The following is a 22,591-nucleotide window of genomic DNA, read 5'->3' as shown; positions in this document are numbered from 1 at the left end:
ATAGTCCTGACGTACGCGTTTTACGCCAGCGCGTTCAGAACGATCAGATTTTCCGACAACTTTGTGTGACCGTGTGTATGCAAGACAAGTTTGAGCCAACATCCGTTGGAAAAAATCTATGGATTTTGTTGTCAGAATGTCCGATCGTGTGTACAGGGCATTACAGTGCATAGTAAATGGGTGAAGGAGATCCTGTTGCACTGCCCCACATCTGTTCACAAACATGATGCATTGTGGGGGTGTAGTAATACCAGTTCTGTGAATGCGGTAGAAGGGAAAGGCCAAGCAGTGCAACTTTTCCCTGTAGCAGCCGCTGCTGTTAACCTTTGCAGTGCCGGAAAACAGACACTCAGGGCAGTATCTGGCTGCTGTGAAGGAGACACACTGAGGGGACTGATTTTGGCAGAAGCAGTCACCTGCAGGTAATGGGAAAAACATAGGCACACAGAAAAAAATGGAAAAGACTGGCGCAAAACACAGGGTGATCATGAACACGGAGCTCTATGAGTGAACAAGTAAACACGTGGGCATCATAGGATATGAAACAGTTCTTCAATTAAAAAAGTTCATAGTCCAATGTATGAATAATGATGGCAGCTGTCCTCAGAGATAAGCCAACTCTGTGGGATACAAGCAAAACAAACAGTTTTAATACACCACCTGAGTGTAGTATTAAAGCAAGTGGTTTGATCACAGGAATAAAAACACTTACAAGTGGAAGGTATAAAATGGGCTCATCTGGTGCGGGGGGGGTGTTCTGATCCATTCCGCGGACATCGCGATATGCACGGAGGGCTCTGGTTTTGTGGAGAGGCTGGATGGCGTTGTGTAGTTACAGGGAAGCCGAAGATACCACCATGAACCGCAGGACGAATGTGGTGTCACTGGGGTGGAAAGGCTACCCACTCGGAGCTTCAACTCCTTCTACTGGCATGGAGTTGTACTGCTAGTGCAGTCTATTTATACAGGAATGTTGGCTGTGGGACCACTATAACCGCGAACAGTGCAAGAGGCAAAAATCAAAAGGACAAAAACACAAACAGCAGCAATTGCTGGGGAATTACATAGCTAATGGGAAGGGAAAATGCCATACAAATGCATAAGGAGGTAAAAAGGCTGATAAAATAAGTGCATATAAAAGTAGAAAAAGTATATTTTAAAAAAAGGGGGGACATTATATAGAGTATCTCACAAAAATAATTACACTCCTCACATTTTTGTAAATATTTTATTATATCTTTTCATGTGACAACACTGAAGAAATTACACTTTGCTACAATGTAAAGTAGTGAGTGTACAGCTTGTATAACAGTGTAGATTTGCTGTCCCCTAAAAAAAAAACTCAACATACAGCCAATAATGTCTAAACCTCTGGCAACAAAAGTGAGTACACCCCTAAGTGAAAATGTCCAAATTGGGCCCAAAGTGTCAATATTTTGTGTGACCACCATTATCTTCCAGCACTGCCTTAACCCTCTTGGGCATGAAGTTCACCAGAGCTTCACAGGTTGTCACTGGACTCCTCTTCCACTCCTCCATGACGACATCACAGAGCTGGTGGATGTTAGAGACCTTGGGCTCCTCCACTTTCCATTTGAGGATGCCCCACAGATGCTCAATAGGGTTCAAGTCTGGAGACATGCTTGGCCACTCCATTACCTTTACCCTCAGCTTCTTTAGCAAGGCAGTGGTTGTCTTGGAGGTGTGTTTGGGGTCGTTATGTTGGAATACTACCCTGCGGCCCAGTCTCCGAAAGGAAGGGGATCATACTCTGCTTCAGTATGTCACAGTACATGTTGGCATTCATGGTTCCCTCAATGAACTGTAGCTCCCCAGTGCCGGCAGCACCCCTATTTGGGCGCCAGGTGCCTAAATTACAGCTGCGGGGGGTGTTTTTGAAGCACCTGATTAGAGCCATAAGCTCTAATAGGCATCAAAAAAAGGTAAACAGCGAGCGCCAAGCTTGGCGCTCGCAGTTCACCCAGCTGTGTTAGAAAAGTGAATGAATATTCACTTTCCTAACACTGAACCGCCTCTCCGCCAATCAGGTTCTCGGGTCCGTTACCCGTCACCTGAATGGCTGAAACGACAGGCACTGTGAATGGACACCTATCAGGCATCCAATCGTAGGAGAGGATGGAAGAAGAAGACATCGAGGACATCGCTCGCCCCCACCCCCAGCCGTCACCCGCTGCTCCACTGAGACAGGGTAAGTGCCGGGCAGACAGCGGGCGGGAGGGGGCACAGTGGCAGCATTCGATGGGCACAGTCGATGGGCAGTGGCAGCATTTGATGGGCACAGTGGTGCCATTTGATGGGCACAGTGGCGGCAATTGATGGGCACAGTGGCTGCATTTGATGGCACAGTGGCAGAGTTTGATGGCACAGTGGCAGAGTTTGATGGCACAGTGGCAGCGTTTGATGGCACAGTGGCTGTTTTTGATGGCACAGTGAGGTTGCAAATGATGGGGTTTTTTCAGAATTTCTCATTTTGTTTGCTCCCCCCAAAAATTTTGAGCACCAGCAGCCACTTGAGTCACATGACACCGGGAGGGAAAATGGCTAATTGGGCCCAATTTGGACATTTTTTACTTAGGGGTGTACTCACTTTTGTTGCCAGCGGTTTAGACATTAATTGCTGTGTGTTGAGTTATTTTGAGGGGACAGCAAATTTACACTGTTATCCAAGCTGTACACTCACTACTTTACATTGTAGCAAAATGTCATTTCTTCGGTGTTGTCACATGAAAACATAGAATAAAACATTTACAAAAATGTGAGGAGGGGTGTACTCACGTGTGTGTGTGTGTGTGTGTGTGTGTGTGTGTGTGTGTGTGTGTGTGTGTGTGTGTGTGTGTGTGTGTGTGTGTGTGTGTGTGTCTATATATATATATATATATATATATATATTTATTTATATGTGTGTGTAAAACATATCTAAAACATATCTTGGGGAAGACGGTCATATATAACTAGGTATATAAAATATACCCCTAAACAACAAACTTGAATTTTTTTTTTGCTAATCTGCACTAATACTTAAAAAAAATATATATTTAAAGAAAAAAAAAAAAAAAAACACTTTGATTAGCCCCCCCATCCCCCCCCCTTCCCCACTAGATGAGCCAATTTTATACCTTCCTCTTGTGAGTCTTTTTATTCCTGTGATTAAACCACTTGTTTTAATACTACACTCAGGTGGCGCTTCCTGTTAGTCTGTCTTAATGGGAGAAACATCACTACACATACCTAATGTGTTTGGTGCTGTATCCCAAACAAAATATATATATTAAACATCAGCTTTAATTGTTCTCTCCAATGCTAAAACACTGACATTACTACTGGTAATACTATAAACAGCAAAGGAAGCTATACATATAGTATCTCCCACCAGCGATTTGCATTAGGCCTGCAATAAGTCCAGACAGCTTTCCATATACATGTAATAAATGCTCATGCAGCAAGTTCACATTGAAGGACACATCCGTGGGATCATTGATATATGTAAACTGGGTCAGCGCTAATGAATCACAGGCTCCAGGGCATGCTCATCACATCATCTGCCTGAGCTTTCCAATCACATCTTTGTAAATGACAGTGTTTACATCCAGATTGTGCGGTGTAAAATAAAATCCATTGTCGTTCAGTATAAATATATCCTTCTAGGTGCAGCTATTAGAAAATCCACTAAACCTATAATCTTGATACCAGGATTAGGTGCTATAATTCATGTAAACACATTGGGTTCCTTTAAACACATGGCTCAATGTATAACTTTATATCTAGCCTGAGCTATTGAAAAGTTTGGCTCGACCCACATACAGCAGCATAGTTATAGATTCACCACCAATATAAGTCAATCATCAATCCAGCTTAGCAGCATTTGAATCAGGTTTAGCAGCATTGTATCCACATTACTGTCACTATGTGTCAGTTATCATGTACAAACTATGCATTAAAAATTCTTGTAGTTGCATGTAGTAAAGCAGGGGTGCTCAACCAGTGGCCCGCGGAGCCCTCTTAAGTGACCTGCGACCTCCTGCTCTGGAATGGCAGGTCAGCAAGCCCAGATGCTGACCCACCACCCCAGAGCTTCGGAGGGGATGGAACGCAGGAGGGAGCAGAAGCCACATACACCTGAAGCTTTCCTGTGGGTTAGCTGCAGTGAGCCAGACTTCTATTACATCCTACGGGTTTGGTGCGCTTTCAGGAAGTGTACCACACCTGCAAGATATAATAGAAGTCTATGGCAAAGCAGCAGGTTCACTGCACTGCATGTGAGGTGGGAGTAAACTGCAGAGCATCATAGTGAAAGTCTTATAGGGGTCTCATGCCAGCAAGAGTTTATTTACATTTGTGGTTTGGGAGGCGTTAAAACCCCATAGTTGAGACGTGTTTTTACCACACGCCTCCAACCACTGGTATTGCGTCAGGGGTCACAATGGCGACCCCGCTCCATTGCTCCAGTGCTGTGCTGTCTCCCTGTCACATTTTGTTTTACAAATGGACAGGAAGGGCGGCATATTTACAGGACACAATCCTCTTAATTTTCCTCCTGCAATTTCTGAAAGTCGGCTTCTCCTCCTCTCGCTCTTGCTGGCATTCAGCAGCTGTAGCAGGAAAAGCTTCATTATGCTGTTCAAAATAAAAAAATTCTAATTCTGAAGCATTTCATTTTATCTTGGCTCATGACCGGTTACCAAATTACTTTATTGGTCCTCGCTCTTTACTACACCCCTGTAGTAAAGGCACCTTCACCCATCATATCAGATCATTAACTGCTTGGTCCTAGTCTAAAGCTGACCACATGACTCAGCTTTTTCAATCAGCCTGCAGGCTGATCAAAAATAACTGAACTGTTTCCCCCACCCACTTTGTGTTACTGTATTTTGACAATGGTTGCTCCACCACTGTCAGAATATACTGAACAGCTCTGTAGCCTATTGGCTGCAACACTCATCGAACACAAATTTTCTCAAAAGCCTATTCATGAGAAGTTGATCATTAGATTGACTACTCACGAATTGGCCATATATGGATTGAAATTCAGCCAGTTCCGCAGGATCAGAATTTGGATCCATCTATGGCCAGCTTAAGCATATGCCTCAAGACAGCCATTATTTTTGCTCAGGCTGCAAATTTTCCATAGGGAGCAGAATTTGGTAATACTTATGCGTTCCAAAAGCAGTGTGATCCGGCAGGGCAAGCTGGTGGGCTTAAAGTAATATTAAATCTTCGTTTTTTTTTTTTTTGTTTTTTTTTCAGTTTTGCCTCAATCCTCCTTTTCTGGGGTCCGCCGCCAACGCCCCAGACACTTCCTCTTCGGTGAGTGCCCCCAGGGAAAGCCCTGCATTCTCTTCATAGAATTTGATTGACAGCAGTGGGAGCCAATGGCTCCCGCTGCTATTAATCTGCCCAATGAGGAGGGAGACAGCAGTGTGAGCCGCTGCTCTTGTGCACCTACTGGATCGGATGGAGCTCAGGTAAGAATAAGGGGGGAGGCAGCTGCAACAGAAAAGATTTTTTACCTTAATGCATAGAATGCAATAAGGTAAAAAACCTTGAGGCTTTAGAACCAATGTAATCTTTCTGAATGGTTTCGCTGGGGAAAACAGCAGCATCAGAGGATAGCTTTGAAATCTGCAATTTTCATTAAAATCATATCTAATGATCCTGCCATTAGGGCAGGCACTTCCTGTTATAGGGTGACACCACTCTATCCTTGTCCCTAAACTCTTCTGCCATGGCTACAAAGGGGCCATAGAAGATTAGCAGTACTGCCATGAAATAAAGTGGCACTTGTTTATAATACACAGCCTTTTAGTAAACAAAATGTATTTCAGTATAGGTTCAGATCTACCTTAAAACCAAAGCAAAATTAATAAGTAAAGCTAGAAAACTTTCAAATGTTTACTAGGGATATTTACTAAAACTGGTGCACACAGAATCTGGTGCAGCTGTGCATAGTAACCAATCAGCTTCTAACTTCAGCTTGCTCAATTAAAGGGGTTGTAAACCCTTGTGTTTTTTTTCGCCTTAATGCAGTCACCGGGCCCCTAGCCCCCCCTCCGTTTTACTTACCTGAGCCCCTTCATCTCCTCGGCGGGGACGCGCTGTCCCTCTCTATATGGGGTCCCAGCTCTTGATCGGATAGATTGATAGATAGCAGCCATTAGCTTTCGCTGCTGTCAATTAAGTCCAATGATGCAGGCGCCGGGTGGCGGGGCCGAGTCCGGCATTCCTGTCTGTGGACGCAAATGCTGAACTCGGGAGCGCGCCTGCAAGGTAACCCCCTCGGGAGAGCGCTTCTCCTAGGGGGTTATCTGATGCGGGGAGGAGCCACGAGAGCCGCCGGGGGACCCCAGAAGAGGATGTTCGGGGCCACTCTGTGCATAACGAGCTGCACAGTGGAGGCAAGTATGATAGGTTTGTTATTTTTAAAAAATAAAACACGATCCTTTACAATCACTTTAAGCTTTGACAATAAGGTCTGGTTCACACTGGTGTGACATACGTTCTGACTTTGGAAGCACATGTCGCATAAAGTGTATAAATCAATAGTTCCCTAGCGCCATCTTAACTGGTCTGACACAAGTCGGTCCGACTTTGAAAAAGGTTCCTGTACTACTTTGGTCCGACCTGGGCACAATTTCAGCCCATTGGTTTGAATGTAAGTTGCATCCAAATCAGATCATCTTTACTGATCTGACTTGTGGCATGTAACTGTGCCTAAAAAACCTTGTCCCCATGTTGATGGGGCCTCTTTCTGATAATTGTGGGCGGTGTTTGTAGGGGTCTGCAGGCAAGGGGCTTATCGGAAGCTTGAAGCCCCCTATAACAAGGGGGCCCCCAGATCCCATCCCCCTACCCTATTGTGAATTAGTAGGGGTACATTTTACCCCTACTCATTCACCCAAAAAAAGTGTCAAAAATAAATAAATCCAATACACAGGTTTTTGACAAAGTCCTTAAAGTAGCTCCAACGTGTTTTCTCCCGGTTCTTTTCCATCCATGTCTTCTTCCTCTGGTTCTTCTCCCTCTGCTGTCTTCTTCCTCTGGTTCTTCTGCCTCCGGTTCTTCTCCCTCCTGAAGCATTCTCCCGACGCTAGCTCCCGCTGTTGTGTTAGCTCCGGCGTGTGCAATTACTTAAATATCCATGGGGTGTGGCCACCCAGTGACATCTGGAGACCCCGCCCCATTGTGACATCAGAGCCCCATCATGGCCCGGCCGTGACATCACAAGGGGGTGGGGTTCCTGAATGATGTCACCAGATGTTCCCTTAAAATCTATACCAGGACTGAAGGACCTGTCTTTGTCGGATCAAAGACAGATCTCATTCACTGAATTCGCATGGAAGTCGAACATGAAGTCGTAGGGCAATGTCGGATCAGAAGTCATCCGACTTCTACGTCGGAGCAGTGTGAACCCAACCTAAAACCTGGAAGCTGATTGGTTACTATGCAGAGCTGCACCAGATTAAATGTGTACCAGTTTTAGTAAATCTCCCCCATGGCGGAAGTTTTCGAATATTGACATTTTAGGTCTGTGTCCATAAAACATTTAGGGACATTTTTGGAAATGCTGGTAGAATATAAACTATTAACAGTATCTATCTTTGTACATCTTCATTTACCTCCAAATCTAGTAAATGGATGAACAGTATGCCAGACTTTTGCTGCCATAAGCTGATTTTCTTCCCAAATATTGGAATGTAATGTGGTTCTAATAGAAGCCAGTGATGAAGCTTTGATTTCTCACAATCTCGCATCTTCTGGCATAAATATATTAACCGAGTGTCAGACAGCACAAAAATTTTCTGTGTAAACAGCAGTCAGCCTAGTTGCTGAAATGTTCACTGCACTGCATGCATTCAACAGGAAAAAAAATGAACTTGTCTTTCAGAAAACCACATGGAGGATTAAGCATGGCTGGGCAGGAATACATTACTGCATTTAAATAGTGCTTGGTGGTGGTTTGTAAAACACATGTAAGCTTTTCCAAATAAGACAGCTAAAGAACCATCTATATAAAGGTGTCTTTATTTTGGGTGGAGTAGGTTCAATATCCTGGTGATCTCACTGCATGCAGACAGGTTTAGTATTTAGATTTGCAGCTGAGCTACTTGAGCCGCTGGTTTGTAAGCTCTCCATATATTGCTGAGCAGAATCAACTGAGGCCTGGTTCACACCTAGGCAGTTTGCTTGTGATCCATTTTATTTTGAGCAATTTGTTGTTGAGATTAAAAAATGCAAAACAAGTCAAAAACGCACTATATGCTTTTTCTACAGCATCTCCATTGAAATCTATTGAACCAAAAACGCACCTTTTTGAATTTAAAAAAGTCCCTGACCCTTTCCAGGCAGCGGCTGAACAAAGCATAGATGTGAACATATCCCTTAGGAAACCATGTTAAATAGACTGTAGTGCATTTCTGCAAAACACCAAAAAACACATACAGTGGGGCAAAAAAGTATTTAGTCAGCCACCAATTGTGAAAGTTCTCCCACTTAAAAAGATGAGAGAGGCCTGTAATTGTCATCCTAGGTATACCTCAACTATGAAAGACAAAATGTGGAAACAAATCCAGACAATCACATTGTCTGATTTTTGAAAGAATTTATTTGCAATAAGTATTTAGTCACCTACAAACAAGCAAGATTTCTGGCTCTCACAGACCTGTATCTTCTTCTTTAAGAGGTTCCTCTGTCCTCTACTCATTACCTGTATTAATGGCACCTGTTTGAACTTGTTATCAGTATAAAAGATACCTGTCCACAACCTCAGTCACACTCCAAACTCCACTATGGTGAAGACAAAAGAGCTGTTGAAGGACACCAGAAACAAAATTGTAGACCTGCACCAGGCTGCAAAGACTGAATCTGCAATAGGCAAGCAGCTGGTGTGAAGAAATTAACAAGGGGTGGTGCTGAGTTGGTCTAGAGAGTAGGGTAGACCCACATCCCAAATATGTCTAGGCAAATGAAAAATGTTTTCCTCTTACAGGACTTTAAAGGGAGAACCTACTCGGGAGTAAATAAGGAGTACAGGGAGTGTAAGTTTGAAATTAAATTAGGTATTTATTAAGGTATAGACCTAAAAAGATCTGCAGTACACAAGCTGAATTTACATGGGGTACAGAGGGATACAGGATGCGTGATACAGACAAAAAAATTGCAATACAGTATGCATGGATACACAATCATAGAACTCCGGTACATATGGAACATACATACGGGGAATACCCGACGTGTTTCGAGATATACTCTTCTTCAGGGGTGTCTCATTGGAATCAGCACACAAAGAGGTATGTCTATAATTTAAAAAGACAATTATGAGCCAAATGTAAGGCATTGCATAATCAACAACATTGGAAAAGATGTGACCATTGTGGTGCAAGCATATGATATATACATGAGATAAGAACAATAAGTACTGACCATGTAGTATTGCTTTGGGGAAATGTGTATATTACTGCATCCATTAAAAACATTCAGAGGGAAAGGGTTGGAAGGGACAAGACGCCACTGAACACCGAGGTATGTGCTTGCTCCTGGTCCATGTCGGGCAGGCCGTGTGTACCCAATCCCAGCGGAGTCCCCAGGGGAGTATTCCCCAACAGAGGGCGTCCAAAAACCCCAATGGGTGTGATGGTCCTAGGGTAGGCTCCAATCTGCAAGGGAACAAGGGAATATGGGGGGGGGGGGTATCAGGACAAGGCTGTGTACATGCCTAGGAAGGATATTGGGGCCACAGGTGTTGTACATACCATGTGTGTACATGATTATGTAATGATGAAGTAGAAACAGAAAAGAGGTACCTGGGTGGTTGATGCTGTGCGGGCAAATTCCTATTCAGTATGCGGGAAGGGAGGGCACAGGCAGATCATGCGGTTGCCCGATGTGGCAGGACCTGGCACCCCGGCCAGGTGACACCCTGTATCGGGGAGGTCCCTGGTGCAAAGAAGGGGTGAGTTGGATAACCTGGTGCCAAGGATATGGGCAGGAAGGCTGTCCGGGGGTACTAAGGAATGAGTGCCAAGCCAGGGGTCCAGACCAGTGGGGGGCTTGGGGTGCCCAGCCTAGAAGACAGTATAGAGGTGAAAATCAAGGTAAGAGGTGGAGTGAGGTGGATCTGGGTCTGCCCTAAAGGGGGAGGGCGCCAGAGGGTCATGCATGTAGATAAATTTACCTGGGCCAGGTCCTGGTTGCGAGGCAGTGTAGTGAAAGCTGATGTGCAGATGTTGAGAGAAGCCTGGGAGTATGTGGTGGACGCTAGATTTAAATAGTGCGGCCATGCTCGCGATAGTTCGCGGGCACGGTCAATGGGTGAGAAGTGGACGCCCCCCGAGCCTGGGGCGCGTGCATCGGTCCCCATGGAGACCACGGCCGGAGTGTGTGTTTACCTCTGGGCGCGGTGACGCACAACCCCCGGCGGGATGACGTATGGTGCACGGGGGAGGGAACCAAGACCCGCGCCAAAGGCCCGCGACGCAGGAGCCAGAAGAAAACTGGGTCGAGAATTCGACCCGGATCTTCCGCTTGTGGGGACGCCGCCTGTGACAACAAACGTTGCATCAGGCGGCCCCCCTGCGCCGAGTGGGGAATATCCTGGCGCTGCATCCGGAATGGGTCGGCCACCCAGGGTTTGGAGGAGGGGCGAGCTCAGTGTGGCAGTGGGTTAGATGTTATATCTTGTTATATCTCCTGACGTCTAACCCACTGCCACACTGAGCTCGCCCCTCCTCCAAACCCTGGGTGGCCGACCCATCCCGGATGCAGAGCCAGGATATTCCCCACTCGGCGCAGGGGGGCCACCTGATGCGACGTTTGTTGTCACAGGCGGCGTCCCCACAAGCGGAAGATTCGACCCAGTTTTCTTCCGACTCCTGCGTCGCGGGCCTTGGTTCCCGCCCCCGTGCACCATATGTCATCCCGCCGGGGGTTGTGCGTCACCGCGCCCGGAGGTAAACACACACTTCGGCCGTGGTCTCCATGGGGACCGATGCGCGCACCCCAGGCTTGGGGGGCATCCACTTCTCACCCATTGGCCGTGCCCGCGAGCACGGCCACACTATTTAAATCTAGCATCCACCACATACTCCCAGGCTTCTCTCAACATCTGCACGTCAGCTCTCCCTACAACGCCTCGCAACCAGGACCTGGCACAGGTAAATTTATCTACATGCATGACCCTCTGGCGCCCTCCCCCTTTTGGGCAGACCCAGATCCACCTTACTCCACCTCTTACCTTGATTTTCACCTCTATACTGTCTTCTAGGCTGGGCACCCTGAGCCCCCCTGGTCTGGACCCGTGGCTTGGCACTCATTCCTTAGTGCCCCCGGACAGCCTTCCTGCCCATATCTTTGGCACCAGGTTACCCAACTCACCCCTTCTTTGCACCAGGGACCACCCCGATACTGGGCGTCACCTGGCCGGGGTGCTAGGTCCTGCCACATCGGGCAACCGCATGATCTGCCTGTGCCGGCCCTTCCCGCATACTGAACAGGAATTTGCCCGCACAGCATCAACCACCCAGATACCTCTTTTCTGTTTCTACTTCATCATTACATAATCATGAACACACATGGTATGTAAAACACCAGTGGCCCCAATATCCTCCCTAGGCATGTACACAGCCTCATCCTGATCCCCCCATATTCCCTTGCAGATTGGAGCCTACCCTAGGACCATCACACCCATTGGGGTTTTTGGACGCCCTCTGTTGGGGAATACTCCCCTGGGGACTCTGCTGGGATTGGGTACACATGGCCTGCCCGACATGGACCAGGAGCGAGCACATACCTCGGTGTTCAGTGGCGTCTTGTCCCTTCCAACCCTTTCCCTCTGAATGTTTTTAATGGATGCAGTAATATACACATTTCCCCCAAAGCAATACTACATGGTCAGTACTTACTGTTCTTATCTCATGTATATATCATATGCTTGCACCACAAAGGTCACATCTTTTCCAATGTTGCTGTTGATTATGCAATGCCTTACATTAGGCTCATAATTGTCTTTTTAAATTATAGACATACCTCTTTGTGTGCTGATTCCAATGAGACACCCCTGAAGAAGAGTATATCTCGAAACGCGTCAGTACTCCCCGTATGTATGTTCCAAATGTACCGGAGTTCTATGATTGTGTATCCATGCATACTGTATTGCAATTTTTTGTCTGCATCACGCATCCTGTATCCCTCTGTACCCCATGTAAATTCACCTTGTGTATTGCAGATCTTTTTAGGTCTATACCGTAATAAATACCTAATTTCATTTCAAATTTATACTCCTTATTTACTCCCGAGTAGGTTCTCCCTTTAAAGTCCCGTAAGAGGATCAAATTTTCCATTTGCCCGGTGTGAAGAAATCAACTGTGGGAGCAATAATTAGAAAATGGAAGACATACAAGGCCACTGATAATCTCCCTCGATCTGGGGCTCCACGCAACATCTCACCCGGTGGGGTCAAAATGATCAAAAGAACGGTGAGCAAAAATCCCAGAACCACACGGGGGAACCTAGTGAATGACCTGCAGAGAGCTGGGACCAATGTAACAAAGGCTACCATCAGTAACACACTACGCCGCCAGGGACTCAGATTCTGCAGTGACAGACGTGTCCCCCTGCTTAAGCCAGTACATGTCCGGGCCCATCTGAGGATTTCTAGAGAGCATTTGGATGATCCAGAAGAGGATTGGGAGAATGTCATATGGTTAGATGAAACCAAAGTAGAACTGTTTGCTAGAAACACAACTCGTCGTGTTTGGAGGAGAGAGAATGTTGAGTTGCAACCAAAGAACACCATACCTACTGTGAAGCATGGGGTGGCAACATCATGCTTTGGGGATATGTCTCTGCAAAGGGAACAGGACAACTGATCCGTGTACATGAAAGAATGAATGGGGCCATGTATAGTGAGATTTTGAGTGCAAACCTCCTCCCATCAGCAAGGGCATTGAAGATGAAACGTGGCTGGGTCTTTCAGCATAACAATGATCTCAAACACACCGCCCGGGCAACGAAAGAGTGGCTTTGTAAGAAGCATTTCAAGGTCCTGGAGTGGCCTAGCCAGTCTCCAGATCTCAACCCCATAGAAAACCTTTGGAGGGAGTTGAAAGTCTGTGTTGCCCAGTGACAGCCCAAAAATATCACTGCTCAAGAGGAGATCTGCATGGAGGAATGGGCCAACATACCAGCAACAATGTGTGACAACCTTGTGAAGACTTACAGAAAACGTTTGACCTCTGTCGTTGCCAACAAAGGATATATAACAAAGTATTGAGAAGAACTTTTGATATTGAAAAAAAACGTATTTTCCACCATAATTTGCAAAGAAATGCTCTCCAAATCAGACAATGTGATTGTCTGGATTTGTTTCCACATTTTGTCCCTCATAGTTGAGGTATACCTATAATGACAATTACAGGCCTCTCTCATCTTAAGTGGGAGAATTTGCACAATTGGTGGCTGACTAAATACTTTTTTGCCCCACTGTAGGTGTTAACAAGGGGTTTGCAATACAGTGCATCTGTGCCCTGCAAATAACACACAATACCATATTTAACCATGTAATGCCGCATTCTTTGTAGGGTACACAGCAGCAATGTAAAGGTGTCCACAGACATAAGTTCATGAAAGTGCATATTGCACAACTTTTCCAAAACCCTTGGGCCTCCACTGGCATAATATGCATGCCTGACCAGTCCAACTGTGCATGTTTATGGAAAGGTGTCATGTCTGTATCTCCAACTACAGTTTTATATTTCGGGCACCTTAAGGGCTTGTTGTCATTGTCGCCCCTCTGAAAAGTGATATCTGGTTGATCACTTTTCAGAGGCATTTGACAGGCAGCTTCCTTACATCCTGTGTTAATCACTAAAAGTCAACTACACCACGCCTAAACAAGGTGCATTACATGCAACTGCTGCACAGCTCCATTCACTTGAATGGGTCATGTTTGGTGGTGGTTCCTACTGCCAAATGCGGCAGAAATTTTCTTGTGCCACACAGTGGCTGTGGCAGTATGCACTAATATGGCCGCTGGCATATCAACTTGCAGCTGGGCTGTAAAACCACCAGAACATGTTCATGCATTTAAACTTCGGCTTAAGCTATGAAGGTAATAAGCTCCACCTAATAGCCAGATAAAAATCGACATATTATTCATAAGCAAAATTTCATGTTGCCCGAATTAAAAATAATAAAGTTTTGAATTATTTTTCTAAAAATAATAAAAAAGGTAACTATATATATATATATATATATATATATATATATATATATATATATATATATATATTTATATTTATATATATATATAAAAAACACACACACACACCACTATAATTTCCTTTAAGTGAGATAAGATCTCTCTAATTGCCCTGTATAAATTAAAGCTTAATTCCAGGCATGGCAATTTTGACATTTTTACATTGTTACAATGATCAATTTACAGGTAAGGTTTCATTCACGTGGGCATAAAAAAACGCATATACAAGTGTTTTTTTTTTTTTTTTTAATTATGGATCTGAAAGCTACATTGTCTTCAATGGAGCCATTCACACAGGTGCTTAAAGATGAACTGCTTTCAGATCCATAACAGAACCCCAAAATCTGAGTCTAAGAACATGCATATTACAAGCTTACATGTATAAACGTATGTATATGGGTTGGCACACGCATATATTAAGTCTAAACAAAGGGGAAAAATAAATTTGCATTATGTATGCTTACGCGTCTTTACGCATTTATAAGCATCTACATGCAAATATTTTAATGATCATTACGCAGGAACTTTCCTCCTAGAAAACATGTGTCATAACATCAGTAACATTTTTATGGCCATGTGAAGGAAGCCTTAGTATGTATGTGCCATACCTGTTAGATCCCCCTGGAAGCTGAAACTCAATGTAGTAGGCACTGCTACTAGAGTGATTGCCGCAGGTTTCTGGGTCCCGTCTGCATTGCTGCTTACTGAACACAGGAGGGCGCCCACTCTGCACAGTCGCAATTCCCTTTCAATTTTCTCAGTGAATGCAAAGTGTTCACTGATTGACAGAGATCAAGATGCCTTGGCTGTCCACCTCATTCAGAGAACGCTATGCATCCATTATCTCCAATTGGCGCCCGTGCCGAGTGAGCGACCTGTGTTCAAAATGTAGCAGGGCAACCTTTTGACCCGGGACCCAGTGGAGATCGTTTTAATAGCGGTGTGTACTACAGTGGTTTCCAGCTTTCACAGGGATCCCAAAGATATGGCACACACATACTTATGTAACTATGTAAAAATCGCCATACCTGGAATTCATCTTTAAAGTCTATCCAAAATTGATTTGGGTAAAGTAGGAGGGTAAGAACTCCTGTGTGTTTTTTATTGCTATGTGTACATGTCTGCTGGGGAAGTTCACCCTATCTGTTCTGGTGTTCTGGTCACTGGAAGTGAAAGTGAGGTCAAATCCAAAATTTTGAAACAGGAATAAAAGGGGAATTCTTTCTAAGGATGGCCGCACTCTGGATATTTTCGCTCGGCCAGCAGGCTGAATAAAAAAAAAAATACCAGATTTCTCCATGAACACAAACAAGGCGGATAAAGCAATCCACCCCACATTGTATTCAGACAGTGGCTGCAGCCGTTAACCGAAGAATATTTTCCAACACGTCCCTTGGGCAGAAGTTGATCAAACAATTGAATGGGGATGGCCATAAATTTCGATCATTGTAAGGTCAGCTTTACTTTGGATTTCACTTCTTGCTGGGGTTGGGTGCATTTCTAAAGGCAAAAAAATGGTTAACTATAAATGTATAAGTAATACATAGTAGAGTGTTAAAGCATTGCAGTAGTAAAGGGGACTTCACACGGGCTTATGAAAATTAAAAGCCAGCATCTACAAATACTGTAGCTGCTGACTTTAAGAAACAAAGATATACCTGCCTAGGAAATCCAGTGCTGTCTTCGCGGCAGTAAATACTTCTCAGGGATCTTTGGATCTATGGTACTAGCATCTTGAATTTGGGATTGCATGGAGACTGCTCCTTTAGCTTCCTGGGATGTGTGACATGTATACCAAGAAGCTGAGGGCAGGGATGTGGGTGGGGGACAGATGGCAATGTTATCCTCGTCTAGGCAAGAATAGAGGCAGAGGGTACCATAAAAAAAAGGCACAATATCATTGGCGGCTAAGGAGAGGAAGAGGATGATGGCAACTTTAGTGTTTGGGTGACAGTCCGTTATATTGTTAATTATCATTTATTAGCATTATTGTTAATAGTCATTAGGAGGTTAGGGAATAATTGTCTTCCTACACTAGAATAAACTTTAACTGATTTATCAGGGTTTTATTTTTTATCGTACTCTGGATCAACTGGGGTTTAGGGGTTGTGTGCATACAAGGTATTATATTTTGTTTCTCATTTAATTATTATTTATTATGACTTTGATAGATGTGTCTTTTTTCAAACTATGTAACTAAAATGAAAACAAAACAAAATAAAAAAACTACTATTTATAGAAAAGACTGTATTAAGACTAACACACCACCAGAAAAAGAGTAAAAATCTATCTTTTTACACGCTATCCTTCAGCTGCAGCAATCTGCAAAAGTTTTGCTGAAATTATAGTAATCAGAGACAAATAATGTTGTTAGATGTACATTTAGAGTCGAAAAATACCTTATTTTAAGGCACATTTTACTGTGGGTAGAACATAGCATTCAAGCAAGAGAAACATTTTGCTATTACGTTACAATGCATTATGTTATTATTCTGGATACATTAGGCTACATCTCTATTCATCTCACATTGGAAAAACAGCCAAGACTGATATTTACAAGTTATCAGTGTATAATGCATTTTCAATATAAAATGGAGACAGTTACAGAAAACTTTTCTTTTTTTTTCCCTAACATTTTTGCTTCTACCATCTAAAACACAGCTTTTCCTGTGGGATTCCTATACATTTTGTAAAATTTTTATTAAGAACCTGGTTGTGCTATTAGTATATGCCAGTTTATATGGAGAACACATTTGTATGCCGTTTAAATTATGTATTAGCTAAGCTGCAGCATTAATACCAGACTGGAGTGTGCTTAAAGCTTATCTAAGGCCCCAGGCATACGGGGCATTTACCCAGCTCTAAAACGCCTTTCCTCCTGGCAGCAGTATTTTGGCAGAAAAAAAACGCTTTACATGTATAAACATGTCTCGACGTGTTTAGGGGCATCAAGCACTTGGGCATGAATTCATTTGATTGGCCATAATAAGATTTTATTCTGGCCTTTTAATATTAACGCTGCGGCTTCTGGGTGGCTTGCTAGTGGAGCTTTTTTTCCCTCTGTGTCCTGTATTGTTTAAGTAAGATAAGTAAATATGAAATACACATATGCAATATGTCATATTTACAGTTCCTTGAAAAAGTATTCATAACCCTTTAAATTTTCCACATTTTGTCATGTTACAACCAAAAACGTAAATGTATTTTATTGGGATTTTATGTGATAGACCAACACAAAGTGGCACACAATTGTAAAGTGGAAGGAAAATGATAAATGGTTTTCAAAATTTTTTACAAATAATTATGTGAAAATTGTGGCGTGGTGAGTCAATACTTTGTAGAACCATCTTTCACTATAATTACAGCCGCAAGTCTTTTTGGGGAGGTCTCTACCAGCTTTGCACAACTAGAGTGACATTTTTTCCCATTCTTCTTTGCAAAATAACTCAAGCTCTGTCAGATTGGATGGAGAGTGTCTGTGAACAGCAATTTTCAAGTCTTGCCACAGATCCTCAATTGGATTTAGGTCTGGACTTTGACTGGGCCATTCTAACACATGAATATGCTTTGATCTAAACCATTCCATCGTAGCCCTGGTTGTATGTTTAGGGTTGTTGTCCTGCTGGAAGGTGAACCTCCACCCCAATCTGAAGTCTTTTGCAGACTAACAGGTTTCCTTCTAAGATTGCCCTGTATTTGGCTACATTCATCTTCCCATCAGTTCTGACCAACTTCCCTGTCCCTGCTAGAGAAAAGCATCCCCACAACATGATGCAGTCACCACCATGTTTCACGGTGGGGATGGTGTGTATAGGGGGGGAGTTTCCCACCATACATAGCTTTTTGCTTTTAGGCCAAAAAGTTCAATTTTGGTCTCATCTGACCAGAGCACCTTCTTCCACATTTGCTGTGTACCCCCACATGGCTTCTTGCATACTGTAAACGGGACTTCTTATGGCCTTCTTTCAACAATGGCTTTCTTCTTGCCACTCTTCCATAAAAGGCCAGATTTGTGGAGTGCAGGACTAATGGGGCGTACACACGGTCGGACTTTTCGTCTACAAAAGTCCAACGGACGCCGACGGACTAAAGCTGGCTGGTAATCCGATCATGTGTGGGCTTCTCCGGACTTTCAGCAGACTTTTTCAGCCTCAAATCCGACGGACTTTAGATTTGAAACATGCTTCAAATCTTTACGTCGTAACTACGACGGACCCTGAAATCCGCTCGTCTGTGTGCTAGTCCGACGGACAAAAACCCACGCTAGGGCAGCTATTGGCTACTGGCTATGAACTTCCTTATTTTAGTCCGGTGTACGTCATCACGTACGAATCCGTCGGACTTTTGTGTGGTCGTGTGTAGGCAAGTCCGTTCGTTAGAAAGTCTGCTGCAAGTCCGCCGAAAGTCCGCCGGAAGTCTGTCGGACTTTTGTAGACGAAAAGTCCGACCGTGTGTACGCGGCATAATAGTTGACCTGTGGACAGATTCTCGATCTTGAGCTGTGGATCTCTACAGCTCCTCCAGAGTTACCATGGACCTCTTGGCTGCTTCTCTGAATAATGCTCTACTTGCCCGTCTGTCAGTTCAGGTGAATGACCATGTCTTGGTAGGTTTGCAGTTGTGCCATACTCTTTCCATTTTCGAATGATGGATTGCATAGTGCTCTGTAAGATTTTCAAAGCTTGGGATATTTTTTTTTTATAACCTGACCCTGCTTTAAACTTCTACACAACTTTATCCCTGACCTGCCTGGAGTGTTCCTTGGCCTTCATGATGCTGTTTGCTTACTATGGTTCTCTAACAAACCTCTCAGGGCTTTGCAGAACAGCTGTATTTATACTGAGATTAAATTACACACAGGTAGAAAAACATTTATTATTTTCCTTCCACTTCACAATTATGTGCCACTTTGTGTTGGTCTATCACATACAATACATTTATGTTTTTGGCTGTAACATGACAAAATGCAGAAAATTTCAAGGGGTATGAATATGTTTTCAAGGCACTGTACTTGATATATTTTTTTACATTTATTTTTTTTATCCATAATGGAATAAGTTATATAGAAAAACAAAAAAGTTTCCCCTGAAATTGACATGGTCATCACACAAGAACAGAACACTCTCCCAACCTGGAAATGAAGTATCTTGGTAAGTCAGAAGGCAGTAAAGAAGATTTCACGCAGTTCATATAAAATACCATTTCTTACCAGAATGTGCAGGAAAGCCCAAAGTCTTCACATCAAATCTTACTGGAGCTGGCTTAAAAATCTAACAGAAAGAACAACATATGCATAATTATAAATCAGCTTTGCATTTGCATTCAACAAGAAAGTATCAAAGAAGTATTTGAATTATTTTTTTAAAGACAGCGTTAGAAGACAGACAGTAGAATTATGACTGGTTGATTATATGTTTTTTACAGTTAGGCCCCATTCACATGGGCAATGCTGCTGACTTGCAATCCTTGTAGGTCACTACAGCGGTTGGACAAAAATATGGAAACACAAAATAATTTGCAGGTGTGAAAGTGACCACGTGTTTCACGTCAATGCAGAAGTTATGTGACACCTAGCTGTGTGATGAGACACCTAGTTAACAGGTGGGAAGCCTTACTTTTGTCATTCACTGCGTGCGCTGCAGTTGATACAGAGTCATATCAAAGCTTACTGAGTTTCAAAGAGGGCAAATTGTTGGTACCCACATAGCTGCTGCCTCTGTGAATACATTTACCAGTTGAACAGCTTGTACCTGGACTGCACTTGTCCTGGAGCCCTGCACTTGTCCTGGAGCCCTGCACACACCTACCTGGTATGTACTGTCATCTCTTCTGCCTGGTATGTACTGTCATCTCTCCTGCCTGGTATGTACTGTCATCTCTCCTGCCTGGTATGTACTGTCATCTCACAAAATAAATACCAAACACTAGCATTTTTTTCATTTTATGTGGATACATCTCCCTATGCTGAGCACTGCTGGAAAGTGAAGAGCTTAACCTACCATAACCCTGGTGGGTTCTAACAGCTTATGTGCCGAGCATGAGAGTGCAAGGCAAATCTTTGTGGTGAGTGCGGTTTCAAGGGAGTGGATCACAATCACGATTGGTGTGGTGGAAGGAAGTTTTAATACATATGAAGATTATTCACTTCACGCTATGTGAAACACAGTGCTTTGCATGGACTTTTTACATTATTATTTTTGACTTTTTTTCCCCATTTTTCATCTAATTTTCATTTCCATTTTTACTTTCACTGTTGGAGTGTTAATACACTGGGACTTATTACGGACACTTAAAATATATTTAGTTCACTGCTAGATGTATTATATTATATATTAGATTTGATGTCACTGAACTGATGTGAACACAGCGCCACTATTTTTCATGTAAAAATACTTTTTCATTTTATTTCACCTAAGTTGGCAGTTTTAGGGATTTACACTTACACATAGGAGCGCAGTGGTGGCACATCAAGTCTAGTTGCGTGGAAATTGGTGACCGTTATTTTAATTCCCAGATTTATTCAAGCCATCTTGGATGCCAAAGGAGGTTCAGCAACATATTAGGCAACAATTTTGTTTTTTCACCTGGTGTTTCCAAATTTTTGCCCAACCCCTGTATGTCAGCAGCGGCCAGCTCTCAGTTAAAAGGTAATCAGTAAGTGATATGCCAGCTCCAGCATGCCTTTTTGAAGAGGGATTTTACCCTGAAACCCTTCCTCACAGCAATGAGATACAGTTACAGCACAGTTGTGGCATGGCCCCAGTCACTTCTATTTGGTTGAATGGCAATATTGCCTGTCAAACATTGGCATGCTCAATGCAAAGCCTCTTGGCTGCCACGATGTGTATGGGGCCACCCATTGCCGGGATTTGACAGGAGGCTGAGGCACGTTAAAAACATGACTCAACCGCCCATTTAAATGGAGCCTTAGTTCTACACACATGAAAAAAGTTCAGAAAACACTGCAGTGTCATACATGCAAAACACAATAATAACATATACAAATAAAGGTTACTGTAGCTGGTTGAATCTCCTCAGTTATTGTCTTTATAAGTCCAAATAAAGAAAAAAAATGTTGGATGTCAGGTACAACAAAACAGCCATAAAAAAAAAAAAACAAGAACAACATAAGGCCAAATGCATGTATATCAAGAAAGACAAGCAAATGTAATATCTATTATTTCACTTCTTTAGAGCACAGCATTTTATGTATTTGATTTCTTCCAGCTTTTATAAATCAACCCAAATGTCTTTCTGGCCAAAGAAACGATTTACTGAACAAATGAAAAATAAATGTAATATTATAAAATGCATAGCAATAAAAAGCATAAAGGTACCTTTGGATTATCTATGATAGGTGACACAACGAGATCAGAATCTGTGAAAATAAGGTTCTTTATCTTCTTATGAAGGTCCTGCTGACTGGAACATACTTTGTCCACCTGCAATAACAAAAATAAATATATATTTAGAGAAAGAAACAATAAAATACTTTTTTCAATTGCTGAAAGTGGAAGTAATATGATTGGTACAGCACAGACAAAAAAAAAAAAAAAAGAGGCCAGGGAACATTGGATGCCCACATGGCTGGTCTTAGATACAGGTACTTATGTGCTGTTTAGTGAGATGGGACACCTAGAGCCAGATCTTCAATAAGGGCACCTAGTCCTAAATGCCCTCTTTTTCTTTTTTTTCTTTTTTAAGTATTGCACATCAGATTGTTCTATGAAAATCACCATCCAGATTGTTATGCTCTAGCAGTCTCTTGTAGAAATTTCTCTGATTTTGGTATGTGAATTTGATCTGCACTCTGTTCATTTATAATGCCGCGTACACACGGTCGGATTTTCCGACGGAAAATGTTCGATGGGAGATTTTGTCGGAAATTCCGACCGTATGTAGGCTCCATCATTTTCCATCTAAATTTCTGACACACAAAATTTGAGATCTGGATCTCAAATTTTCCGACAACAAAATCCGTTGTCTGAAATTCTGATCGTGTGTACACAATTCCGACGCACAAAGTTCTATGCATGCTCGGAATCAAGCAGAAGAGCTTGGCTATTGAACTTCAATTTTCTCGGCTCGTCGTAAGTCACCGCGTTCTTGACGTTCGGAATTTCCGACATTTTGTGTATGCAAGACAAGTTTGAACCAACATCCGTCTGAAAAAATCCCATGGATTTTGTTGTCGTAAAGTCCGATCGTGTGTACACGGCATTACTTCCAAATGATAACAGCCATAGCTTCCTGTTTGCTTTTTTTGTGGCTAAGGTCCCATTTAAAAAAAAAAGGTTTCATAGTCAAGAGATGGATAGG

General features: G+C 43.1%; 1 protein-coding gene across 2 annotated transcripts in view; it reads right to left on the bottom strand.

Moving 5' to 3' along the window:
• The window catches only part of LOC141144583 (serine/threonine-protein kinase ULK4-like), a 1,176,078-nt gene that overhangs the window by 1,046,722 nt on the left and 106,765 nt on the right, over nt 1-22,591 (bottom strand). For both annotated transcript variants that reach the window (XM_073630414.1, XM_073630413.1), the window contains exons 13-14: nt 21,610-21,714; nt 19,482-19,542 (exon numbers count right to left, since the gene is read on the bottom strand). In XM_073630414.1, the coding sequence (XP_073486515.1) occupies nt 19,482-19,542; nt 21,610-21,714 (166 nt within the window). The remainder of the gene's footprint in view (nt 1-19,481; nt 19,543-21,609; nt 21,715-22,591) is intronic.

This window comes from Aquarana catesbeiana, linkage group LG05 (genome assembly GCF_042186555.1).
Source record: "Aquarana catesbeiana isolate 2022-GZ linkage group LG05, ASM4218655v1, whole genome shotgun sequence".
NCBI classification, from domain to species: domain Eukaryota; kingdom Metazoa; phylum Chordata; class Amphibia; order Anura; family Ranidae; genus Aquarana; species Aquarana catesbeiana.
Note: the sequence above shows the minus strand (reverse complement) of the source record. Positions and strands in the feature narration are given on the sequence as shown.